General features: G+C 49.1%; 1 protein-coding gene across 5 annotated transcripts; it reads left to right on the top strand.

The window, feature by feature from the left end:
* Nucleotides 1–1860: 1860 nt before the first annotated feature.
* Nucleotides 1861–22247, top strand: LRRC43 (leucine rich repeat containing 43). 5 transcript variants are annotated; one of them, XM_007666887.3, is made up of 12 exons: nucleotides 1861–2036; nucleotides 5351–5611; nucleotides 6339–6449; nucleotides 6796–6935; nucleotides 10559–10797; nucleotides 12012–12202; nucleotides 13246–13370; nucleotides 15004–15130; nucleotides 15357–15521; nucleotides 15758–15952; nucleotides 16679–16742; nucleotides 22036–22247. In XM_007666887.3, exons 1-12 carry the CDS (start codon nucleotides 1956–1958, stop codon nucleotides 22158–22160), a joined length of 1824 nt encoding a protein of 607 aa, XP_007665077.2. In that variant the 5' UTR covers nucleotides 1861–1955; the 3' UTR covers nucleotides 22161–22247. The 5 variants fall into 5 exon arrangements, with proteins under 5 accessions (XP_007665077.2, XP_007665078.2, XP_039766366.1 ...); XM_007666888.3 differs by having other exon boundaries at nucleotides 1862–2036; nucleotides 14989–15130; nucleotides 15415–15521; XM_039910432.1 differs by having other exon boundaries at nucleotides 1862–2036; nucleotides 14989–15130; nucleotides 15393–15521.
* The last annotated feature ends 4978 nt before the right edge of the window (nucleotides 22248–27225 follow it).

Raw genomic sequence — 27225 nt, 5'->3', positions numbered from 1 at the left:
TGAACCTCGTGTGGAACAACCTGATTAACCCAGCGCTTAGAACAGTGCTTGGCACACAGTAAGTGCTTAACAAATACCATCATTATTATTAATCCCCATTTTACAGATGAGGTAACTGAGGCACAAAGAAGTTAAGTGGCTTGCCCAAGGTCAAAAGGCAGACAAGAGGCGGAGCCGGAATTAGAACCCATGTTCTCTGACTCCCAAGATCCTTCTGTTTCCACTGAGCCAAAAGTAATAATAATTGTGGTTTTTCTTAAGCACTTACTATGTCCCAAGTACTGTACTAAGTGCTGGGGTGGATACAAGACATCAGGTTGAACACAAACCCTGTATGTTGGCAGGATTAGAGTTTCAGGCCTAAAATAAGTAAGGTAAGAGAAGCAGCATGGCTCAGTGGAAAGACCCCGGGCTTTGGAGTCAAAGGTCATGGGTTTGAATCCTGGCTCTGTCACTTGTCAGCTGGGTGACTGTGGGCAAGTCACTTAACTTCTCTGTGCCTTAGTTACCTCATCTGAAAAATGGGGATTAAGACTGTGAGCCTCATGTGAGACAACCTGATTACCCTTTACCCCAGCGCTTAGAACCGTGCTCTGTACAAAGTGCTTAAAAAAAAATATTATTATTATTATTAAGGGAAAATGGAGCATCTAGGAGTACAACCAGTTCCAACCCTTTACACAGTGGCCCCCTTGTCCCCACAGGAGCTTATCCAGCAGGCGAGATGACCTCTCTTGATGGAGACAAAATCCTGAGAAACAGCATGGCTTGGTGGAAAGACCACGGGCTTGGGAGTCAGAGGTTGTGTGTTCTAATCCCAGCTCTGTCCCTTATCAGTTGTGTGACTGTGGGCAAGTCACTTAACTTCTCAGTGCCTCAGTTACCTCATCTGTAAAATGGGGATTAAGACTGTGAGCCTCACGAGGGACAGCCTGATTACCCTGTATCTCCCCCAGCGCTTAGAATATGCTTGACACATAGTAAGCACTTTACAAATACCAAAATTATTACTATTATTATTACTCTTTGGACTCCACCAGCAGTTGTTGGGGCCAGAGAGAAGTCATCTGCTACCCCATTTTTCCCAAGATGCAACACAGGTAGGACTTTTCTGCCTCCTCCTCCCAGCAACATTATTTCTCCATTCATATTGACTCCCACACCCATTGCCAGATGTTTAACTCCCTTCTTGACCCCTCGCATTTCCCCACCCTCTTGCCCCTCAGGTCCTGGTCAATTATAGAGAAGCAGCGTGGCTCAGTGGAAAGAGCATGGGCTTGGGAGTCAGAGGTCATGGGTTCAAATTCCAGCTCTGCCACTCATCAGCTGTGTGTGGGCAAGTCACTTCACTTAGAGAAGCAGTGTGGCTCAGTGGAAAGAGCACGAGCTTGGGAGCCAAAGTTCATGGGTTTGAATCCTGACTCTGCCATTTGTCAGCTGTGTGACTGTGGGCAAGTCACTTCACTTCTCTGGGCCTCAGTTCCCTCATCTGTAAAATGGGGATGAAGACTGTGAGCCTCATGTAGGACAACGTGATTACCCTGAATCAACCCCAGCTCTGAGAACAGTGCTCTGCACATAGTAAGCGCTTAACAAATACCAACTTTATTATTCTCTGGGCCTCAGTGACATCTGTAAAATGGGGATTAAGACTGTGAGCCTCACGTGGGACAACCTGATTACCCTGTATCTACCCCAGGGCTTAGAACAGTGTTCTGCACATAGTAAGCGCTTAACAAATACCAACATTATTATTACTTTATTGAAAAAGTCGCCTTCCCCTGCGCCCTGAGCAGTTGCCTGACAACCAGTCATCGCTTCCCTAGCAACCGTCCCCTCCCGGGCCCCTCCGCGCATGCGCACGCAGACCCGCCCCGTCCCTCCCCTCCCTCGGCATGCACACCCACGCCTAGCGCCCTCTGGCGGCGCGAAGAGGCCCCTTTCCCTCCCCCGGGATGGGGACGGTGAGCGCCGCCTTCCAGGATCACCTGCACCAGCTGTGTCTGCGCCAGTTTCCTTGCGGTACGGGCAGCTGGGTAAGGGTGCCAACGGCTTAGGAGGCCGCTCCCCACCCCGAGTGAGAGGCCAGAGGTGCCAGCTTGGCTCCAAGGGGGTCAGCGTGCCCGAAAACCCCGGAAGGGCCCAACCCTTCCCACCCCTAGGCCGGGCCTCACCCTGCTTGCCATCCTCTCGGGCCCAGGGCCTGAAGCTTCTTGGGGGCAACAGCAAGAGGCAGGGAAGACTGGGGCTTCCTGAGGGTGTCTTCCTTCAGACAGAAGCCGGGCAGGCAGGGAAGCATTCATTCATTAAGTGGTATTTATTCATTCAATAGTATTTATTGAGCGCTTACTATGTGCAGAGCACTGTACTAAGCGCTTGGAATGTACAAATCGGTAACAGATAGAGACAGTCCCTGCCCATTTATTGAGCGCCTACTGTGTGCAGAGCACACAGTTCGAGGGGCTTGGAAAGTGCAATTCAGCAATAAAGAGAGATAATCCCTGCCCACATCGGGTTTACAATCTAGAAGGAGGGAGACAGACATTAATACAAGTAAACAGGCATCAATATAAATCAATATAATTATAAATATGTACACCTGTCGTGGGGCAGGGAGAGGGGGGTAAAGGGAGAGAGTCAGGGTGACGGGAGGGGGAGTTGAGGAAAAGGGGGGCTTAGTCTGGGAAGGCCTCCTGGAGGAGGTGAGCCTTCAGTGGGGCTTTGAAAGGGGGGAGTGTGATTGGTGGATTTGAGGAGGGAGTGCGTTCCAGGCCAGAGGTAGGACATGGGCCAGGGGTCGCCGGGATAGGCGAGAATGAGGCAGAGTGAGAAGGTTAGCACCAGAGAGCGGAGTGTGCGGGCTCGGATGGAGAAGCAGAGGAGGGAGGTGAGGTAAGGAGAAGCAAGGTGATGGAGAGAGCTTTGAAGCCAGTAGTGAGGAGTTTTTGTTTGATACAGAGGTTGACAGGCAACCACTGGAGATTTTTAAGGAGGGGGGGTGACGTGCCCAGAACGTTTCTGTAGAAAGTTAATCCGGGCAGCAGAGTGAAGTATGGACTGAAGTGGGGAGAGACAGGAGATTGGGAGGCCAGAAAGGAGACTGATGTGTAATTCAGTCGGGATAGGATGAGGGATTGTACTAATGTGATGGAGGTTTGAATGGAGAGGAAAGGGCAGATCTTGGCGATGTTACAAAGGTGAGATCAGCAGGCAGATTGGATATGTGGAGGGAGTGAGTGAGCAGTCAAGGATTCATTCAATAGTATTTATTGAGCGCTTACTATGTGCAGAGCACTGGACTAAGCGCTTGGAATGTACAAGTCGGCAACAAGGATGACACCAAGGTTGCGGGCTTGTGAGACGGGAAGGATGGTTGTGACTTTCACAGTTATAGGAAAGTCAGGAAGAGGACAGGGTTTGGGAGGGAACATAAGGAGCTCAGTCTTGGGCAGGTTGAGTTTTAGGTGGCAGGAGTACATCCAAGTAGAGATGTCCTGATGGCAGGAGGAGATGCGAGCCTGGAGGGAGGGAGAGAGAATAGGGGAAGAGATATAGATTTGGATATCATCCGCATAGAGATGGTAGTTGAAGGCATGGGAGTGAATGAGTTCACCGAGGGAGTGAGTGTAGATGGAGAATTGAAGGGGACCAAGACCTGACCCTTGAGGGACCCCCCCACAGTTAGAGGATGTGAGGAGGAGGAGGAGCCCACAAAGGAGACTGAGAATGAACAGCCAGAGAGATGAGAGGATAGAGTCAATGAAGCCAATATTGGATAACATGTTGAGGAGAAGGGGATGTTCCACAGGGTTGAAGGCAGCTGAGAGGTTGAGGAGGATTAAGATGGAGTAGGAGCCATTGGATTTGCAAGAAGGAGGTCATTGGTGACCTTTAAGAGGGTGGTTTCAGTGGAGTGGAGTGGGTGGAAGCCAGATTGGAGGGAGCCCAGGAGAGATATGGTGCAGAGTGAGACCTAGTGATGAGAGCATGGGCCTGGACGTCAGAAGGACCTGGGTTCCAATCCCAGCTCTGCCACATGTCTGCTCTGTGACCTTGGGCCCGACACTTAACTTCTCTGCTTCTCCTCCTATCTCTCTGACCACTCCTTCTCAGTCTCTTTCACAGGCTCCTCCTCTGCCTCCCACCCTCTACCTCAAGACTCAGTTCTGAGTCCCTTTCCATTCTCCATCTACTCCCACTCCCTTTGAGAACTCTTTGCTCCCATGGCTTCAACTACCATCTCTATGCAGATGTTTCCTAAATCTACATCTCCATCCCTGATCTCCTCTGCGGTCCCGAATTTCCTCCTGCCTTCAAGATATCTCTACAAGGATGTTGCATCAGCACCTCAAACTTTTAACATGTCCAAAGCAGAACTCCTCACCTTCCCATCCAAACCCTATCCTTCCCATCTTTCCTATCACTGTAGGCAACAACACTATCCTCCCTGTCTCATAAGCTAATAACCTTGGCATTATCCTTGACTCATCCCTGTCATTCAACCCGAATATTTAGTCTGTCGCCAAATCCTGTTGGTTCTACCTTCACAACATGGCTAAAATCCACACTTTCCTCTCCATCCAAACTGCTACTATGCCAATCCAAGCATTTATATTCTGCCTTGACTAATGAATCAGTTACCTTCTGACTTCCCTGCCTCCTGTCTCTCCCCACTCCAGTACTTCACTCTCCTGCCTGGATCATTTTTCTAAGAAAACATTCAGTTCACATCTCCCCTCTCCTCAAAAACCTCTAATGATTGCCTATCCAGCTCCATATAAAACAGAAACACCTTACCATTGGCTTTAAAACACTCAATTAACTCATCCTCACCTATCTTACCTCACTGATTTCCTACTATGAACCAACCTACACACTTTGCTCTTCTAACACCAACCTTCTAACCTTCTCACTGTACCTCAATCTCCTCTGTCTCATCACCACAAACCCCATTTTAAAAGTCTTATTAAAGTCATGTTTCCCCCAAGACAAATAATTCATTTATAATTATTGTAAGCCCCTGGTGGGTGGGGAATGTGTCTACCATCTCTGTTGTATCATACTCTCCCAAGCATTTAGTACAGTGCTCTACACACAGTAAGTGCTCAGCAAATACCATTGATTGGTTGATTATTCCCATCTGATAGTTGAGGAAAGTGAAGCATCTTTCAGGGAAATGACTTGCTCGGGCCACACAGAGTCAGGACCCAACCAGGGATTAGAATCCAGGAATCCGGTTTCGTAGACTACCTCCTGCCAACGTCTCCTTCCAGCTTCCCTCATGCATTTGACCCTGGTTCAGTGGGCAGGCAGGGCAAATGACACCTGCTCCACCCCTGTTGCACTGCAGAACAAATCCCGCTTTATGTCAAAGAAGAGGAAACCCTGGAGGGCAGGGTCATCAAAGGAGGAGGAGAACCTGGACCCCGGGGAGGAAAGCCTGGAGGCCCTGGTGGAGCTGGCGCACAGCCCACATTCCCCCTGGGTCCTGCCCGAAGATTCCAGTGCAGAGGATCACTACCTGAGAGAGCTCGCCATCAGGAACCCCCATGTCCTCCGGGACACCTTCTTCTTCTCCTACTTCAAGTGCCTCAGAGTGGTTGATAAGGGGGTAAGTAAAGGGGTGGAAGAGACTATCAACTCCCTGTGGACAGGGATTGGGACTCCTAATTCTATTACAAATACTTCCTGAGTGCCTTGTACGGGACTCTACATACAATAGGGGCTTGATAAATTCAATTGATGGATGAGGGGATCCAAGGTGGATCATAAATTGTTAATGGAATCATATGGCTTAAAAGGGGTGAAGAAATTGGCCAGCCAAATATGGTTATGAATTATTTTCTGCAACCTGAATTCCTATTTTCTATTGTGCTGACCATGCTGGCTACACAGCAGAAAAAACTGCCAGCAACGATCTCTGTGACACCTTAGGATTCGCTTTTCTGTTTCCGGATAGCAAGCTCTCTTGTTGTGAACGATTATTCCTATTGATTCCTGATCTATATCTGGAAAGATACTGCTTGCTCAGAGAGAAGAGCTTATCTTTGTCTTTATCTTTGTGGAATTCATCCAGGGAAAGGATCATAAAATGTGGGAGCAGGCAAACAACTTTGGAAGGTCTCCTCCCCATATGGGGTTTCATTTTGATGTCTTTGGGTAGATGCTAACCAACACTTCATTTATGGGCCTCTGAAATGTTTCTTGTTGTCTAAGGCCATGCAATTCATAACCAACCATAAAAAACAACCAAGTGGATCATGAGACTGGGATGAGACCTTAATCTTCTTCTACTAGCTCAGGTCAGGCCTTGTCTTTTACCATCCTATCTCTTCCAGGTGAAAGAAATTGACTCAAACCTGTTAAAGTTTTCCAACCTTGAAGAGTTGATACTGACCGCCAATAGAATCAGAAAAGTCAATGCGGAGAATCTGCCCCAGACTCTCAAGGTAAAGGAGCCCCTGGAGTGCACACAGGCATCAAATCCTGTCAGATAGTTATTGAGACTCTGTCCTGGGTCCCCAAAATGAGTCTGTAGCCTGCTCTCCAACAGCATTTGCCTTTGAAGACCTTTTTTTAAATGGTATTTGTTAAGCGCTTACTATGCGCCAAGCACCGAACTAAGCACTGGGGTAGGTACAAGCTTCTTGTAGGATCTGAGCTCTGTGAAACTTCCTCAAAGTCTGTGAGTACCACTGACTCCTAACCAATCCGGAGCCCAATCCAGAGTCCCCCGAGCCAGCTCCTGCATTTTATTTTCTCTCCTCCCAGTTCTGAGTCCCTTTTCTATTTCAGGTGCTGGAACTGTATGGCAATGAGATCACTGATACAGAAGGCCTGTGCTCCCACCCACCGCCCAATCTCCAGCATTTGGGTCTCGGAAGCAACAGGTTATTTGGCTCCTTGGAAGCAATATATTTCTCAGCCAACTTCTGGTAATAAAAAGAATAATGATAATAATAATGGTATTTAAGTGCTGAGGTAGATAAAATACAATCAGATCAGACACTGACTAAGGGGTAAGGAGAACAGTTTTTTGTGTTTTTTAATGGTATTTGTTTAGTGCTTTTTCTGTGCCTGGCGCTGTACTAAACTTTGGAGTAGATACAAGATAATCAGTCCAGATTATCCCTGTCCCACATAGGACTCACAGTCTTAATCTCCATTTAACAGATGAGGGAACTGAGGCACAGAGAAGTGAAGTGACTTGCCCGATATCACAAAGCAGGCAAGTGGCAGAACCAGATTTAGAGCCCAGGCCTATGCTCTTTTCACTAGGTCATGGTAATTTGGGAATTATGGATGGTGACAAAAGGAAAAGAGTTCAGGTTTTGAGGTTGGGGTAGGTGGGCCCTAGTCCTGTAATAGATAATTTTTTGATTCATGATTAGCTTCTGACTTCAAACTTGTGGGACCTCTGACTGTGAAAGATCTGCTGTCTCCAGCCAACTGTTGGCTTTTTGCACAAGGTTGCTAAAATCACCTTTGTTTTATTAAACAACATTAAAGTCTTTTTTTATAATGCACTCTGCACTAATACTATATCCAACTGTAACCCTTTTCCCTTTGTCTTTGGACTGATGGACATGGGAGAGGAAAACTATAAAGTTTATTAATCAGGGCATGGGAGGGAGCACTCTTCAGTGGGATTTCAGCAGGTCTTTGGAGAGCGGAAGAGCTTGGGGGAGAGTTCCAAGCAGAAGAAAGGATGTAAGGTGGGAGTCAGAGGCAGGAGATTAGAGAAAAGGTGAGTGGAAGAGGACCAGAATGTGTGAGCTGGGGTGAAGTAGTAGAAGAGAGTAGATGGTAAGATGGAGAGATCCAGTGGAATGACTTAAAGCCAAGTCAAGAGTTCCTGTTGGCTGCAGAGAAGAATGTGTAACCATTAAAGATTTTTGAGGAGGGAGAGACATTTGCCAGACGATATTTTGAGAGGATAACCTGGGGTGCAGAGTGAAGTGTAGACTGGAGAGGGGAGAAGTAGTAATAGGAGCAAAAGCATTTTTTTAAGCACTTACCATGTGCAGAGCACTGTACTAAGCACTGGGAAAGAATATACAGGTGGGAACTAGACTCAGTTACTGGCCCCATGGAGGTTCAGTATCTAAATAAATTGTAGGCAGGGTTAGGGTGGTGGCTGTTTGGATAGAGAGGAAGCGCTGGATCCGAGAAATGTTGTGGAGGAAAAACCAACAGGAGTTGAAGTTGAGTTGAAAAGCAATATGGCCTATTGGATAGAACACGGGCCTGGGAGTCAGAAGGATCTGGGCTCTAACCTGGCTCTGTCACCTGTCTGCTCTGTGACCTTGGGCAAGTAGTGATTTATCTGTGCCTGTTACCTCATCTGTAAAATGGGGATTAAGACTGTGAGCTCCACGTGGGACATAGACTGTGTCCACGTTGATTAGCTTGTATCTACTCCAGCAGTTACTATAGTGCTTGGCACATAGAAAGCACTTAACAAATACCATTAAAAAAAAAGTGAGGAGTCAAGAATTGGAAGAAGCGTGGCCTAGGGGAAAAAGTGTGGGCCTAGGAGTCAGAGGACCTGGGTTCTAAGTCACTTAATTTTTCTGTCCCTCAGTTACTTCATCCGTAAAATGGGGATTGAATCCTCCTCCTTCCGACTTGGGCTGTGAGCTCCATGTGCAACAGGGGGAATATTCAACCTAATTATTTTGTATCTTCCCCATTGTTTAGTGCAGTGTCTGGCACATAATGCTTAACAAATACCATCCCATGATGCTAAGGTTGTGGGTTTTGGAGATAAGGAAGTTGATGGGAAAGGTAAGCAGAGGAAAGGATTTGGGACGGAAGATGAAGTTCAGTTAAGATACACTGAGCTAAAGGAGTTGGTGGGATAAAGCAAGGGTCTGGGAAAACCACATATCATCCCTAACCTTCATGTCCCTTTATGTACCTTTAAATACCTAAGCAGATCTGTCAGTAATTGGTTCACTCCCTCTCCTGGGCACTAGTAGAGGCATTAGAGTCTAGAATTATTCCTAGAATTATTCCTAGACCACCCTTGAATAATGAAACATAAGGATATTGAGAGCTACCCTTTCTCAGCATTTTGAGACTGGAAAATTGGAACCTGGGGAAGTTGTACAATTTTCTTGCCATTCTTTTTTAAGAGTGTATCCTGTGGAAGTGCATGATCAGCCCACCAAACTCCCTTTCTCATGGCCTTCTGGGTTCTGAAAGTCAAAGCCTGATTTAGAGAGTTAGAAAGAAGTAGTTTCATCAGTAGATTGTTACTGTTGGCGATCAGAATCGGAGACATTGCCCAGATGAGTGATTACAAGATGAGTGTTCCCCTGTGCTTTTTCTTGCTCTTGTACTTTCCAAAGCTGAAGAGTAAGACTCAGAGCTGGAAGGTTGGCCCATCTTGTGGGAGTCACTGGAAAATCCACCTCTTCTTCCTCCTTGCCCTTTCTGGTTATCATCAGGTTTGTCATCTGGTAGAAGTCAAAGGTCACTCTGGATGACTTTCCCTGAAAGTCTCTTTTCCATCAGGGAGACCAACCTGGCCAGGTCAGCAGCAGAAAACTCCCTTCTGCCTCACTAGCCTGAATGAGATGATCAGAAGGATAACGGAGGCTCCACCTTATAGCTCCAGGATGAGGGTGCTGTCCAGGGGACCTGGGTATCGAGCAAACTGGGAAGGTGGAAAGGGGAAAGATCAGAACAGGGAAGGATGGGGGAGCTGCATGGGTGGAGCTACATTCCCGCCTCCTCAGCTGCTGACATTCCGCACCTGAACACTGAGCAATTCAGTGCCAGAGAGAGGAGGATGTCTGTCTTGTTGTTGTTTTTCAGTGAGAAATGTTGAACTGGTGCTGTATATTTCCTAGACTTTTCTTCACCCCAAGACAAAGTATTTCTACCTGAACATGGCCTGATGCTCTCTCTTGTCAGCCCCAGAGCTCCTCTTGGCTTGGAGCTCCCCAAGAAACCAGCCCAGAGCCTGGGAACCTAGCCGCCTGTGTTCTCCAGGCCCAAGCCCTGATCACTGTTTCCATCTCTACCTTCTCCAGCTCCAGACCCTCCAATATCCCCTTGCCCTTTCCCAGGAGCCAAGCACCGATTAGCCTTTGGGCAGTGGAGTATGTGCTTCGGCCCCTCACTGCTCTTGGGGCTTTCAGAGCAGGCTGGACAATCCCGGGGAGCCGCTTGACTTCCAGTGGCCACACCGGACCGAGGGGTTCACGGAAGGCCCTTATTTTCCACTTGGTTTTGGGCCACTCTGGTATGAATGGCATGGCGGAAATAAGGCATCTTCCTCTCCTCTCCTGGTATTCCCCTATCCTCCCACCCCAGCTTTTCCCTCCCCTCTCTATCTGCCCACTCCCTCTTTCTTCCTTCCCTTTCCAGTTCTCCCCAGGCCCAGTTCTTTCTGGCTCATCCACAAGAAACGGAGAATGCCGAGGAGCAAGGGTAATGATTGGACAAATCACCGGCCGAGCAGTAATGGAGGAGAGCGGATAACTGACAGAAGAACTGCTTCCCTTCTTCCTCCCATCCAGGCTAACTGACCCAAGTTCTTCCCTTCCAGGCCCAACCTGGTCTCCCTGGATCTGGGCTTCAATGATCTGACGGAGCTGCAGAATGTAGTTTCCGGCCTTTGTCCCCTGAGAAAACTGCGCCTGCTGGTGCTGCAGGGGAACCCCTTGGCCCTCGTCCCCAGTTATCGGGGCTTCACCATCGACAGCCTCTCCCACCTCTGTGTCCTGGATGACATCACTGTCTCGCCCGATGAGAGGCACCAGTTTTGGGGGCTAAGTCACAAACGAGGTGAGCCTGCTGGGAAGGTCAGGAAGAGGGGAGACTGACATCCTTCTCCTCCCTGTCCATCCTGCCCCCTAGGCGCTCAGAGGCTCAGCCCATATCCTAGAGTTAGCTTGTCCACCTGGCTCAGACCCTGCTCAAGTTGCACATGGTGTCCCAGGCCTTTGGTCCCTGTGTTCAGGTTAAGTTCACAGGTGGAGGATCCCCTTCCTTTGGAGTGGGGCAATATCTCAAATCAAAATCTTAGTTTTAGAAAGGAGAAGGGGGCAAGAAGGGCTCTTTATAATTATTATTGGTATAATTATGGTGTTAAGACCTTAATATGTACCAAGTACTGTACTAAATTAATCAATGGTGTTTACTCAGTGCTTACTGTATGCAGTTCTGAAGTAGATTCAAGTTAATTGGGTTGGACACAGTCTCTGTCCCACATAGGACTCACAGTCTGAGTAGAAACAGTAACAGGCAGTGAATCCCCATTTAACAGATGGGGAAACTGACACACAGAGAAATTGACTTGCCTAAGATCACAAGCAGAGAAGTGACAAAGTTGCCATTAGAACCCAGGTCCTCTGACTCCCAGACCCATAAATCTGCCCACTAGGCCACCCTGCTCCTCTTCGCCTTTAGACCGGTAGTGTGACCTAATGGAAAGATCATGGGATTGGGAGTTGGGAGACCTGGGCCCTAATCCCAGCTCTGCCACTAGCCTGCTGGGTATCCACTCTGTGTCTCATTCATTCAGTCATATTTATTAAGCACTTAATGTGTGCAGAGCACTGTACTAAGCGCTTGTCTCAATTTCCTCACTTGTAAAATGAGGCTAACGGGACTTCTTTCTCCATCTCAGACCAGGAACTCAGTATGTCAATGTCTAATGTCATTAGCCTGTCTGTCTCTACCTCGGCACTTAGTCCAGTACTGGCTGGAACCTGATAGGCGCTTAACAAGTAGTACCCTTAGTGGGGTACCCTTTACGTGGTTTAAGACCGCCCCCTCGTGACCGGTATGTGCAGCTGCAGGAGAACGTTCCATCGTATTTATTGAGCGCTTACTGTGTGCAGAGCACTGTACTAAGGGCTTGGAAAGTACAATTCGGCAACAGAACCAATCCCTACCCAACAACGGGCTCCATCCATCTCCATCCAATCCACCGGGGCTGGAAAGGAAATCGGCATCGCCGAGTTCCTCACTGGTCAAGATCCACTTGTGCATTTCAGCGCTCGTGGAAGATGAGGTGCAGCTGGTGGTGACCCTAGGGCGTGTCGGGGGCGTCCCGGACTCTGCAGCTGAAGACCCGGAGCCGGGGCCTGATGGCCCTTTTATCTCCTACAGCTACTACGTGACCTACGACTTCATGGAAGACGAGGAGGCCGGCGGAGGAAGCAAGATCACCGGGGTCCTAGCTGAGGTGGGTGGGGCGTCCCTTTCCAGATCTGTGGCAGGGGGGAATGGGACTGTGATCTGATTTCCCCGTAAAGACCCTGACTCTTCTTGGGTGCCAGGGATATGATGGAGGGTTGTAACTCCATTCTGATCTTTCTCTAGAAAGGGAGGAGGTGTGGTTTGTTGGTGCCCAGGAAGCTTCGTGAGCTGCAGTTTATAATAATAATGGTACTTGTTAAGTGCTTACTTTGTGCCAAACACCATTCTAAGCACTAGAGGAGATACAAGTTAATCAGGTTGGACATAGTCCCTGTCCCACATGGGGCTCACACACTTAATCCCTATTTTTTACAGATGAGGTAACTGAGGCCAAGAGAAGTTAAGGGACTTACCCAAGTCACGTGCTGGGGCTGGGGTTAGATCCCAGGTCCTTCTGACTCCCAGGTCCATGCTCTATCCACTAAGCCACGCAGCTTATCCATGCTGCTCCCGCTGTCTGGGATTAATTGCTTGGATCTCCTCTTTTGGGAGGGTCTGGCTGAATACAAGGCCCAGAAGTCAGTTTTCTTGGCTTCTGCCCTCCCTTAAGGATACGGGCTGGTTAGGCAAACTTAAGAAAGCGGTCCTCGTTGGCTCCATGTCCAGAACTTTTAGGAAAAACCCTGAATGACATTTCTGTTCAGTTGATACAGGATGGGCCACTTAAACCAAGATCTGTTTAATAATGGCATTTGTTAAGTTTTTACTATGTGCCAGGCACTATTCTAAGTGCTGGGGTAGATACAAGATAATCGGGTTGGACATGGACACAGTCCCTGTTCTACATAGGGCTCACAGTCTCAATCCCCATTTTACAGATGAGAGAACCGAGGCACAGTGAAGTGACTTGCCCAAGGTCAGACAGCAGACAGTTGGTGGAGCTGAGATTAGAATCCTTTTCCTTCTGACTCCCAGGCCTGTTCTCTATCCCCTAGGCCATGATGGCCACATTGTGCTAAGCAAAGGCTGCCTTTGACATGTGTGTGTGTGTGTGTGTGTGTGTGTGCATGTCTGTGTCTTTTGGGACAGGTGATCCAACCCTCTGGGAGCCAGGGTTCTCTGATCTCCAAGGGTCCACCAGAGGATGATAAAGAGGCCAGAGAGTTAGAAGCGCCGCTGCCCATTACCGATGCCCGGCTGACGCCACCCCCAGGGTGAGGATGGGATCCAAGTCGAGAGCAATGTGAAGGGGTTGATGGGGTCTGAAAGAGCCATTTTGGCCTGGTTCCCGCTGACAGTTGAGCTGTTGCCTTGGATTCCTCCGATGAATTATTAATAGTTATCCCTATCCTGACGGTTACCTGATCGGAGTTGTCTCTGCCCTGCCCGCCAACTGTCGTAGCCTCCTCCTAGACCTACTCCTGAACCTCTGGGAATACCAGAAATCAAGTCTTAATGGGCAGTGCCAGAGGGGTGCTGCCAGGCTGGCCAAACAGAGCCACTCTACCAGTTCCAAGGTCAGTTTTAAGTCCTAGTCCTTTGAACTAGGCATGATTCTAGTCCCACAATCCTGGGAGTCACCTAGCTGATGTCCACATGACTTTTTAAAAAAGAAAATGGTATTTGTCAAATGCTTACTACTATGTATCAAGCAATGGGGTAGATACAAGTTTATCAGGTTGAATGCAGTCCCTCACCCTCATGGGGCTCACAGTCCAAGTGACTTCAAGGGTAGAATCAGCCAGTCAGTTGTATTTATTGAGTGCTTACTGTGTGGAGAACACCGTACTAAGCACCTGGGGAAAGTATAATATAACAAACAGACACATTCACTGCCCCATAACGAGCTTAGAGTCTAGAGGGGAAGACAGACATTACAAATAAATACCAGTCATGCTTGGGGCAGGGAAGAGGCACTGGGTTTAAATATTTGTTCCCCTCCTTGAAAACACTTTTCTCCAGTCGGGGCAGGAAGGAAAGCAGGGGAGATCACGAAGTTCTAACAGACGGTACTCTATCTCAACTAAGCTGCCTGGTCGATCTTGACTAAGACATAAAGCTCTGCAGGGCCTTTGCCTTATATAATAATAATATACGGTATTTGTTAAGCACTTACTATGTTCCAGGCACTGCTCTAAGCGCTGGGGTACGTATAAGATAATCCGGTTCATTCATTCATTCAATTCAGTCGTATTTATTAAGCACTTACAGTGTGCAGAGCACTGTACTAAGTGCTTGGGAAAGTATAATACAACAATAAACAGTGTCATTCCCTGCCCACAACATGCTCACAGTCTAGAAGTGGGGAGACAGACATCAATACAAATAAATAAAATGCCAGATATATACATAAGTGCTTTGGGGCTGGGAGGAGGGGAAAGCAAAAAGGGAGCAAGTCAAGGCAATGCAGAATAGAATGGGAGGTGAGGAAAAGTGGGGCTTAGTCTGGGAAGGCCTCTTGGAGGAGATGTGCCTTCAATAAGGCTTTGAAGTGGGGAAGAGTGGTTGTCGGATTAGAGGAGGGAGGGTGTTGTATCCGGTTGGACACAGTCCCTGTCCCACACAGGACTCACAGTCTTAAGCCTCATTTTACAGATGAGGGAACTGAGGCTCACAGAAGTGAAGTGACTTGCCCAAGGTCACACGGCAGACAAGTGGTGGAGCCAGGATTAGAACCCATGTCCTTCTGACTCCCAGGCCTGTGTTTTATCCACTACGCCACGCTGCTTCTTTAGAAGTGGGCTTGGCGGGGCCGCCTTTGCTCGAGTTGGGAGCCGCGGCACCAGGCCACTAGGGTCTAGGGTGATGTGCCTGGTGTTTTGACGTTCACAGTGTGGTTCTGTTCAGCACTCTCCACAAGCCCTGGGCCGACGTGATTGAGTGTAACTACAGCATGCAGCACTGCCTGACAGACCTTGTGCCTCTGAAAACCTTTCTACTGTCAGGGACCACGGTGACGGTGGTGGAGGAAAAGGTGATGGGTCGAGCATGAGAGGGGCTAGCATCCAAATGGGCCCTGAGCAATTCTTCTCTCCCGGGATTGGTGAAGGGTGGGATGGAGGAGAGTCGTGGTGGGATTTGGGGTTCTTGAGAAATCGGAAACCCACAGGAATCATCTGGGATTCCCCTGGCCTATCCAATCCCCAAATTCTGGGGTCTTTTTAGGGGTATTGAGTTAGGATGGGGTATGTATCCTTTAGATTCTCTCTTGGCCAATTCTTCCCCCTCCACCTGAGACTTCCCCACCTGGCAAAAAAGGAAAGAAGAACCAAGAGAAGAGTAAGAAGAACCAAGAGATGGGCAAGAAGAAACAAGATATGGACAAGAAGAGCCAAGAAATGGGCAAGAAGAAGGAAAAGCCAAAGGTACACACTGGAATGAGTTTATCCTGAGTTCCACCTGACTCCATCGAACTCCCTGGCTGAAAATGGAGGGAGAGAGTCACTGCCATTTGTTTCTCACTCTTTTTCCTTTCCCCTGAGTCCAGGCCCCCAGCCTGCCCTTCCTTCATCTCCTCTTCCTCCCTCCCTCACCCCCATGCCCACCATAGTTCCTTCTACCCTTTGGGGCCTGCTCTTTTGTTCCTCTTTTTCTTGAGCAGGGTGGGAAAGAAGTTGGCAAGCATAAGCGGAAGGAGAACCCTCAAGACTTGCAGCAGGATCCTCCCCTTCTGCGGGTCCTGGGCAGTGGTCATCTCAGTTTGGAGCCTCTGGTGTCTGGAGAGGCGCAAGTGTCTGCTGTGTGCAACTTTGGGGTCCTCCGCTCCATGCCTATACCAGGGACTGCTTCCATCAAGGTACAGCCTAGCACCCCCTCTCCTAAACCCTGCCAATTTGCCAAATCCCCCATCTCTCCTCAGTGGCACCTTAATCGCAGGCTTAGCTTCAGGGGCAGGCAGGAGCCTGGGCTGAGGCCTGTCATCGTGGAAACCCCAACATCAAGATAATCCCAGCACACCTGACTCCTTAGTGCAGGGGGCCAACTTGAATTGGGGGCTGGGGGGAGGTTCGGGGAGGGGAGGCAGAGCAGGAGTATGAGAGAAGTCAAAAGCAAGGCCACCTTCCCCCACCCCCAATCATCATCATCCTTTATCCATCCGATCGCCTCACTGCCTCACCAATATCGATGCTCCTTTCCGATCCCTCCTAGGTGGTACAGAGTGTGAGGTGACTTGGGCAGGGCTTCTCCTCTTTCTCCCATCTTCCCCTCCACCACTGTTCCTCCTGGCCCTGGCGAGTACCAGGAAAATGGAGGTAGGGACCTACAAAGAGGTTTAGGACTGCAGCTTGGAGTTGTAAGCAGGCAAAATTTCTCATTGCCCGCTCTCTCCTCTGCTCCCTCCAGCCCCAGCCAATCAATAAGGGGTCTTTATGGAGCATTTACTGCGTGCAAAGCACTGTACTAACCTCAGGGAGAAAATCCATAGGTGGGAATTAGATATGGTCCCGGTCTCCTGGGGGCAGGAGTGGAGGGTGGCTCACAATTGAAGACCAAAATTATTCTTTTGTGTTCACTTCTTCAGGAAACAAAGAAGGACAAGAAGAGTGGGAAAAAAGATGAATCAGGTCAGAAGGCAGCAGCTAGAGGTAATAAAGACTGGGCCTGTCAACCCACCATGAGACATTGTCTTAAAGGTTTATTGGTGGTTTGATCTGGAAGTCAGGAGGTTTGCCCTTCAGATGACTTTCCTTGTCTCCTGGGCAGGCCTCATTCCTCTCTCTTTCCCAGTCGGAGACTATGGGGGAGGGGAGGGAGGGCAGGTGGAGGACAGGGAGAAGAGAATGGGGATGGGAGAAGAGAGTTTAAGAACCTTGGCCCTTTTAGCTGCTTTGAAGTAACAAAGGGATGTGTTTGGATGGGTGACATGTTAGCATGGTATACTTTTCTGTCCTTCCCTGAGAACATAGGGGTTTTGACTGCAAGTAGCAGGGGGCTCTGAGGGTGGGGACCCAGGTTCTGGAGAAGCAGAGTCTCGTTACTGTTTGGGCCCAGAACTCTACAGATGGGGCCTATTTGGGCAAACATTACTCGGCTATGGGCCGATATAACCGTGCCTAGTTCTATACAAAGGCCTTCCCTACTGGGTACCATGCAGCAGATTGAAGAGACAGCCTACGAAACACCTGGGCTGAACACCTACCTGCCCGTCTATTTCCCTAGCATCGTCGCCAAAATATCAAGGTCCACTGAAAAGTGTCATATATCACAGAAAGATGAAACTTATGTATTCATTTTTGGTTTATCCACTTGTGTGAATAACTTATTTATTATTTATAACCTTCTCTAATGCCCTTATCAGTAATTAGTACCGATACCCTGAGTTACTGCTCTTAATTGGTTCCATGAAAATCGGGTAAGCTAAAGGGCTAAATGAATTAGTTTTCCATAGAAAATAACATAGAGCTCATTATTAAAGAGTTCCCAAGATCCAAAAAATTGAGCAGGTAAATTAGATAGAGGGTGGATAAGGTAAGGTAAAGGAAGAAGACATGGTCCCTTCCCTCAAGGCACTTAATATAAAGCTAGGTCCTTCCTACCTTACCTTGCTGATCTATTACAAACCCACCTCTTATACTTCACTTCTCTACTCACTCTACCTCCATCTTGTCTCTCTCACTCACCTAACCTTTGCCTACATCCTCCCTCTGGCCTGAAATTCACCTCACCCACCTCATATCCAAAAGACCACATATCTCCCCACATTCAAGCCCTACTAAAATCACCTCTCTTCCAAGAGGCTTTCCCTGACTAAGCCCTCATTTCCCTATCCACTTTTCTTTCTGCGTCATTGGACTGGGTTCTGTACTCCCTAAACACTCGATATTTGCCACAGCACAAGCTCTCATAATATCCCGACTGGATTATTGTATCAGCCTCCTCTCGGATCTTCCTTTCTCCTGTCTTTCCCCACTCCAGGCTTCTTCATTCTGCTGCCCAGATCATTTTCCTACAGAAACACCCTGGGCATGTCACTCCCCTCCTCAAAAACCTCCAGTGGTTGCCTGTCAACTTTCACAGGAAACAAAAACTCCTCACTCTAGGCTTCAAAGCACTCCATCATCTTGCCCCCTCTTACCTCACCTCCCTTCTCTCTTTCTACTGCCCACCCCGCACGCTCCGCTCCTCTGCCACTCACCTCCTCACCGTGCCTGTCCCGCCGTCGACCCCTGGCCAACGTCCTACCGCTGTCCTGGAATGCCCTCCTTCCTCACCTCCGCCAAACTAACTCTCTTTCCCTCTTCAAAGCCCTACTGAGAGCTCACCTCCTCCAAGAGGCCTTCCCAGACTGAGCCTCCCCTTTTCCCTCTGCCCCCCCTTTCCCCTCAGCACTGTGCTCATTTGTATATATTATTACCCTATTTCTTTTGTTAGTGAGGTGTACGTGCCCTTGATTCTATTTATTTTGATGATGTTGTCTTGTTTTTGTTTTGTTCTGTTTTGCTTTGCTGTCTCTGCCCCCGTTTAGACTGTGAGCCTGTCATTGGGCAGGGATTGTCTCTATCTGTTGCTGAATTGTACATTCCGAGTGCTTAGTACAGTGCTCTGCACATAGTAAGTGCTCAATAAATACTATTGAATGAATGAATGAACATATCCTTACTCACCCATTCCCTTATCACAAATTCATTTCAATATCTGTCTCCCCCTCTAGACTGTAACCTTGTGGGCAGGGAACATGTCTACCAACACCTGCTGTATTTTTCTCTCCCAAGTACCTAATACAGTTCTCAGCACAGGGTGAGCTTTTTTTAAAAAATAGTATTTGCTAAGCACTTCCTATGTGCCAGGAACAGTACTAAGTGCTGGGGTAGATATAAGATAGATAATCAGAACCCACATGGGGCTAACAGTCTAAGTAGAGAGACAGATGGGCACTAAATCCCCATTTTGCAGATGAGGGAACTGAGGCACAGAGAAGTTAAGTGCCTTGCCCTAGGTCACAGAGCACACAAGTGACAAAGGCAGGATTAGAACCCAGATCTCTGACCCCCAGGCCCATTCTTTTTCCACTAGGTCACGCTGCATCAAACAGAAGCTCCTGCCCTGGCTTTAAGGCACTCTCTCTCTTACCTTACCCCGTTGATCTTTTACCGCCCAACCCATGCATTTAACTCTTCTAATGCCAACTTACAGTAACAATCTGATCTGTCTCACAACTGACTCCTTGCCCACATCCTCCTTCTGGCCTGGAACTCCCTCCCACATCATATCCAACAATCCACCATCTTCAAAGCCCTATTAAAGTCACATCTCCTCCAAGAGGCCTTGTGTAACCCTTCATTTCCCCACCAATTTGACCTCCCTTCAGCATTGCCTATATATAACTTGGGTCCTGGGCCCCTGAAGTACTTTTGATTCATTCATTCAATAGTATTTATTGAGCGCTTCCTATGTGCAGAGCACTGTACTAAGCGCTTGGGATGAACAAGTCGGCAACAGATAGAGACGGTCCCTGCCGTTTGACGGGCTTACAGTCTAATCGGGGGAGACGGACAGACAAGAACAATGGCACTAAACAGCGTCAAGGGGAAGAACATCTCGTAAAAACAATGGCAACTAAAAAGAATCAAGGCGATGTACAATTCATTAACAAAATAAATAGGGTAACGAAAATATATACAGTTGAGCGGACAAGTACAGTGCTGTGGGGATGGGAAGGGAGAGGTGGAGGAGCAGAGGGAAAAGGGGAAAATGAGGCTTTAGTTGCGGAGAGGTAAAGGGGGGATGGCAGAGGGAGTAGAGGGGGACGAGGAGCTCAGTCTGGGAACGCCTCTTGGAGGAGGTGATTTTTAAGTAGGGTTTTGAAGAGGGAAAGAGAATCAGTTTGGTGGAGGTGAGGAGGGAGGGCGTTCCAGGACCGCGGGAGGACGTGACCCAGGGGTCGACGGCAGGATAGGCGAGACCGAGGGACGGTGAGGAGGTGGGCGGCAGAGGAGCGGAGCGTGCGGGGTGGGCGGTAGAAAGAGAGAAGGGAGGAGAGGTAGGAAGGGGCAAGGTGATGGAGAGCCTTGAAGCCTAGAGTGAGGAGTTTTTGTTTGGAGCAGAGGTCGATAGGCAACCACTGGAGTTGTTTAAGAAGGGGAGTGACATGCCCAGATCGTTTCTGCAGGAAGATGAGCCGGGCAGCGGAGTGAAGAATAGACCGGAGCGGGGCGAGAGAGGAGGAAGGGAGGTCAGAGAGAAGGCTGACACAGTAGTCTAGCCGGGATATAACGAGAGCCCGTAATAGTAAGGTAGCCGTCTGGGTGGAGAGGAAAGGGTGGATCTTGGCGATATTGTAGAGGTGAAACCGGCAGGTCTCGGTAACGGATAGGATGTGTGGGGTGAACGAGAGGGACGAGTCAAGGATGACACCGAGATTGCGGGCCTGAGAGACGGGAAGGATGGTCGTGCCATCCACGGTGATAGAGAAGTCTGGGAGCGGACCGGGTTTGGGAGGGAAGATGAGGAGCTCAGTCTTGCTCATGTTGAGTTTTAGGCGGCGGGCCGACATCCAGGTGGAGACGTCCCGGAGGCAGGAGGAGATGCGAGCCTGAAGGGAGGGGGAGAGGACAGGGGCGGAGATGTAGATCTGCGTGTCATCTGCGTAGAGATGGTAGTCAAAGCCATGAGAGCGGATGAGTTCACCGAGGGAGTGAGTGTAAATGGAGAACAGAAGAGGGCCAAGAACTGACCCTTGAGGAACTCCAACAGTTAAAGGATGGGAGGGGGAGGAGGCTCCAGCGAAGGAGACCGAGAATGATCAGCCAGAGAGGTAAGAGGAGAACCGGGAGAGGACAGAGTCCGTGAAGCCAAGGTGAGATAAGGTATGGAGGAGGAGGGGATGGTCGACAGTGTCAAAGGCAGCAGAGAGGTCAAGGAGGATCAGAATGGAGTAGGAGCCATCGGATTTGGCAAGAAGGAGGTCACGGGTGACCTTAGAGAGAGCAGTCTCGGTAGAGTGGAGGGGACGGAAGCCAGATTGGAGGGGGTCTAGGAGAGAATGGGAGTTAAAGAATTCTAGGCATCGATTGTAGACGACTCGTTCTAGGATTTTGGAAAGGAAGGGTAGTAGGGAGATAGGACGATAACTGGAGGGGGAAGTGGGGTCAAGAGCGGGTTTTTTTAGGATGGGGGAGACGTGGGCATGTTTGAAGGCAGAGGGGAAGGACCCCTTCTCACATCATCCTTAAGCACTTTCATACTCACCCCACCCCAGGATTTATGTACAAAGCTTTAAATGCTGCCATTTCCCCTATCTATAATTTCATTCAATTGTATTTATTGAGCACTTACTGTGTGCAAAGCACTGTACTGAGCGCCTGAGAGAGTAAAACAACAGACACATTCCCTGCCCACAACAAACTCACAGTCTATAGGGGGAGACAGGCATTAGCATACATAATTAAATAAATAAATAAATTACAGATATATACATATGTGCTGTGAGGTTGGGAGGGAGGAAGAATGAAGGGAGCAAGTCAGGGTGATACAGAAGGGAGAAGAGGAGAGGAGAGGAAGGCTTAGTCAGGGAAGGCTTCTTGGTGGAAATGTGCCTCTAATTTATTTTAATGTCTCTCTCATTAGATCTTAAGCTCCTTGTAGGCGGGGATCACGTCTACCAACTCTATTGTATTGTCCTCTCTCAGCCGCTTAGTATAGCACTTTATACACACTAAGCATGCTCAGCAAATACAATTGATTAAAATGGGTTAATATGTGAGTCCAGAAAGTGGTGCTTAGTACAGTGCCCTGCACATAGTAAGCGCTCAATGAATACTATTGAATGAATGAATGAATGAATGAATGTTTAAAAGACATTTTGGGGTAATTCTGCAGATTGAGAATAATTAATTTTTACTTCACAAGATTGACTGTCTTCTTTTTTTCCACGCCCAGGAAAAGGGAAAATCAGAGAGTACCTTGAGACCGAAATGGATGACCCCCAACCTGAGCCCTTAACAGTAGAAATCCACGTGCAGTTAATTCAGTGGAAGAGCACTGCAGAAGCTATGAAGAAATGAGAGGATTAACCACTGGGTGCATAATGCCTGGCTACTTTGAGTGTTTCTGATTTTTTTCCGCTTCAGTTAATAAATTTTTGGCCCATATGCTGTTGTGTGGTCTAAAGGTACCTGCTAGAACCTGGGAACTGGGATGTCTGGGTCCTAGCCCCAAAGTACATGATTTTCCACAAACCCCTCCACCCCTTTTTGCCCTCGGTTTACCTATTTGGAACCCCAAGGGGATTTAGGAATAGTGACAAAGAGAATTAGATTGAAAACAGGCTCGTAAAGGAAGCAAAACTTGATGCTGTGCTGGAGGGTGGCCGGCCCCAGGTCTGGGTGTGTCCCTGAAGTCATCTAGGCTCAGCCCTGATGGGTTTCCATGGGTGTCCCCCCCAGGGGTGAGACCGAGGGGCCTGGGCTTTCTGGGGAGTCCAGCAGCCTTGGCATTGCCTTGAGAATGGGGGCAATCCCTGTGAACCTCTAGGCCCTGTTGGGGCTTGGGCCAGGCTCTAATAATAATGGTACTTGTTAAGCACTTACTATGTGCCAAGCACTGTCCTAAGCACTGGTACTAGTGAACATAGCTTCCCATTCTGGGTGTCTATACAATTGCAGCTCAGCCACTCCCCCACAACCCCATCCACCCTGCCCAAGGTGTAACTCAGCCCCTCTTAGAACATTGGCATTTAAGCCCGTCAAATGGCAGGGACTGTCTCTCTGTTGCCGACTTGTTCATTCCAAGCGCTTATGTGCTCTGCACATAGTAAGCGCTCAATAAATACTATTGAATGAATTAAATTTTAACCCTTAATGCCTTGGCCTGCTCCTCGGGGAGTGGACACAACATTATAGCCTGTTCAGTGGGCAGGCTTGAAAACGCAAGACTCATGAAAGCTCTGAGATCGGGTGGATTAAAAAAGGACGTCAGTCTACTTCTGTGTTGGTGGGTTCTTCACCAAGAGAAGCAGTGTATTCCCCCCCCCCCCCTCCAGCGTTTAGAACAGTGCTTGGCACATAATAATAATAATAATAATAATGTTGGTATTTGTTAAGCGCTTACTATGTGCCGAGCACTGTTCTAAGCGCTGGGGTAGACACAGGGGAATCAGGTTGTCCCACGTGGGGCTCACAGTCTTAATCCCCATTTTACAGATGAGGTAACTGAGGCACCGAGAAGTTAAGTGACTTGCCCAAAGTCACACAGCTGACAAGTGGTAGAGCCGGGGTTCGAACCCATGACCTCTGACTCCAAAGCCCGTGCTCTTCCCACTGAGCCACTGAGCCACGCTGCTTCTCTAGTAAGCACTTAACAAATACCAACATTATTATTAGTGGATAGAGCATGGGCCTGGAAGTCAGAAGGAGCTGGGTTCTAATTCTGACTGTCCACTTGTCTGCTATGTGACATTGGGCAAGTCATTTGAGTTCTCTGTGCCTCAGTTACCTCATCTGTAAAATAGGGATTAAGACTGGGTGCCCCATGTGCGACAGGGACTCTGTCCGAACCGATTAGCCTTCATCTACCCCAGCACTTAGTACAGTTCTTGGCACAAAGTATAGCGTGGTGGTTACAGCACAGAACTGGGAGTCAGAAGGTCATGGGTTCTAATTCTGCTATGCCACGTGTCTGCTGTGTGATCTTAGGCAAGTCGCTTCACTTCTCTGTGCCTCAGTTGCCTCATTAATAAAATGGAGATTAAGACAGCCCAGGTGGGAAGGGACTGCGTCTGACCCGATTTGCTTGTATCCACCCCAGTGCTTAACAAATACCACAGTTATTATAATAGGCATTTACTAAATACCAATTTTAAAAAAGTCATCCCTAGACACTGTTAATGGTATTTTCCCCAAGAGATCCCAGCCACTTACCTCGTTCCAAAACAAAAAGGCAGCTGGACTCTGCATGGGTGCCCAGAGTGGTCACTCTCTGATCCCCATCATATCCCCACGGACCCGCTGTTTCCCCCAGCCTCATCCCGGCTGATCCCGGCTCCGCTACTTGTCGGCTGTGTGACCTTGGGCAAGTCACTCTCTGTGCTGCAGTTTCCTCATCAGTAAAATGAGGATTGAGACTGTAGCCCCACGTAGGACAGGGACTGTATCCAACCCGATTCGCTTGTCTCTACCTCAGCGCTTAGTACAGTGCCTGTCACATAGTGAGCGCTTAACAAACACCAATATTATTATTATTAGCCCTGCTCCCGCCCTGAAGCTCAGGTGTGGGAAGTTGTTTGCCTGCTCCTTATAGGCTGCAACGTGAAGGGAGGGCCGGGCCTCGGAAGAATGGCAGGAATGGAAGCCTATCGGCGCTGAGCAAGAGCCGGCAGCCCCTCGTCCCCGCTGGGCGAGGGCGTTCGCTGCCAAAGGCAGCCAAGTCTGGCAGGCGGGGCAGGCTTGCGGGTCGGATGCCCTGGCATGTGCGTTCCCAGGTAAGTGCCCATCTCGGGGATTCGGCTCCACTGTATCTGCTTTTCCGTGCAATAGTTAAAGCGGGGGGAAAAACACCCTAAATTTGGGGACTGGAAGGGGGAGACCCTGCCAGCTGACCCTGGGAGGCGAGGGACCCCGTCGGGGTCGCCCTTAGAACAGTGCTCGGCATATAGTAAACGCTCAACAGATACCGTCCGTCATTATTATTTCGCCCTGCAGCCTTCCCCCCGCAGGTGTTTGTCAAGCTCGGGGAGGCTGAGTAGCGGTCAGAGCACCTGGGCTCGGACGCCGGGTTTCTTTGGGACCCACCCCCGTCCTCCCCAAGAAAGGAGCCGGGCTTGGAGGGGGAGAGGGGAAGTATGTGTGACTGTGTATGTGTGTGGGGTGTTGTGAACTTTTGCTGTAGCAACGGGGGCTGAGCAGTTATCACTCCCACCGCCCCAGAGCCCTGGGAGCAGAGGGCCCTGGCGCAGACGGTCCTGCAGACCCTGGATTATTAGTAATAATAATGGTACTTGTTCAGCGCTTACTAGGTCTCCCTTACTCTGTCCTTCTAGACTGTGAGCTCGTTGTGGGCAGGAATTGTCTCCCTTTATAGCTGTATTGTACTTTCCCAAGCCCTTAGTACAGTGCCCTACACACCGTAGCACTCAATAAATACGATTGAATAAATGCCAAGCGCTGAGGTAGATACAAGTTAATCGAGTTGGACACAGCCCCTGCCCCACATGGGGCTCACAGTCTTAATCCCCATTTTTCAGACGAGGGAACTGAGCCACGGAGAAGGGAAGGGTCTTGCCCAAGGTCACACACCAGACAGGATTAGAACCCAGGTCCTTCTGACTCTCAGGTCCGTGCTCTGGTCACTAAGCCACGTAGTTGAGGCAGGCCTGGGTCAGCTGAGAACAACGGATGCGGTTTGGGGGGGTGGGAAGAGAGAAGAAAAGTTGAAGGCCTTGCCCCCTCAGCCCTACTGAGTGCTCACCTTCTCCAGGAGGCCTCCCTTTTCCTCCGCCCCTCCTCCCCTCCCTACAGCACTTGTGCATATTTGTATATATTATTCATTACTCTATTCATTTTGTTAATGATGTCTATATATCTAGGATTCTATCTTGATGATACTGACGCCAGACTACTTGTTTTGTTGTCTGTTTCCCCCGTTTAGACTGTGAGCCTATTGTTGGGCGGGGATTGTCTCTGTTGCCGAACTGTATATTCCAAATGCTTAGTACAGTGTGCTGCACATAGTAAGCACTCAATAAATACTACTGAATGAATGAATGGAAGGAGGGGAGAGGGGCTAGTGGCGGAGGGGGTCACCAGGTCCCCGGTGGAGGCCTGCGGGGTTAGGAAGGTGGGCAACTCAGGCCTCCAACACCTGATTTTCCAGCTTGGCCGGAAGCAGGGCCGATCAGAAGAGAAATAGCTCGACTTTCCCGACCACCCCGCTCCAATCCCTCCTCTGCTCTGTGTTAGCCTCCTTTAGAGGCTGGGGGACTTGTATGCGGGCTGGGAAGCCGCAGGCGGGAAGTGGTCAGGGCCCCCTAGCAGGCCAAGGCCGGGTGGAGATTGTTATTATCAAAAGTGCAGAGCCCTAACTAAACCGATCTGGCCCCCGAGACACGGCCGGGGAGGAAGTGGTTACTTGGGAGCTTCTGAGTAGGGTGTTTTTTACTCAAGTTCGAGGCTCGTGATGGTCACCAATGCAGACGCGGGCAGAAACCAAGATGGGCCAGGTGGAAACTTAGAAAAGATTTTTACAGCCCCCAAAGCCCCAGAAAGCACGCCACTTTCAGCTTTTTTGACCTGGGCCCCAGGCCGGGACCACCTTCTCCCTCAAAAATGCCAAGATGTGGTAGGGGAAAAGGAAAGAGGGATTTCAAAAGAAATCAGTTCTGCAAAATCTCCCCATCCTTTTCCAAGACGAATTGAGAGCATCAGGACTTAAGCTGGCAAAGTCTCTTACCCTGATCTGGGGGAAGTTCCTTAGACTTTTTTCTCTTGTTTTTGTTACTGGTGGAAAGGGGGAAGGCTGAGGGAGAGCGGCCCCGGAATCCGATCGGCCTTTTTTTTTAATGGTACTTAAGTGCCAACTGTGCTAGGCACTGTACTAAACGCTGGGGTTGATATAAGCTAATCAGGTTGATTCAAGCTAATCAGGTTGGAAATAGTCCCTGTCCCCCATGGGACTCAGGCTTGAGGGAGCCACATCATCCTGGAGAGCTAGTGGACGCCCCAGACAGGTCTAAGAGTGTTTGGGGTGGGGGTGGCAGAGGCCATTTCATGGAGAGAAACTTGATGAGCATCAATGGGGTCCACCAGTGTCAGGCGAGTCGTGGAGAAGGCTGTCACCTCCGCTCAGAGGATGGTCTGTGCTGAGGTTTAGAGCACTGGGCTGGCATTTCCTGGGCGGGATCTGCCTTTTCTTTCGGGTTTAGTGGATTGTGATTTTACAAGCTGGATGAGCCATCCAGTGCCTTTTTCTATTGGGCCTGGAAAGTAAGTTAAAACATGATTCTTAGAATCCCATCACCACATTTGATTTTTTATTTCTCCAGATGAAAACATAGTTCTTCACCACCCTTCTTTTAGAGGGGTATTTTTAAACGTCTCAGCCTTGAAAATGCTGAGTGGAGTGTTTAAGCAAGTG

The sequence above is a fragment of the Ornithorhynchus anatinus genome, chromosome 2 (genome assembly GCF_004115215.2).
Source record: "Ornithorhynchus anatinus isolate Pmale09 chromosome 2, mOrnAna1.pri.v4, whole genome shotgun sequence".
In the NCBI taxonomy this organism is placed as follows: Eukaryota; Metazoa; Chordata; class Mammalia; order Monotremata; family Ornithorhynchidae; genus Ornithorhynchus; species Ornithorhynchus anatinus.
The sequence above is the reverse complement of the archived record's forward strand: the minus strand, read 5'-3'. Positions and strand labels throughout refer to the sequence as shown.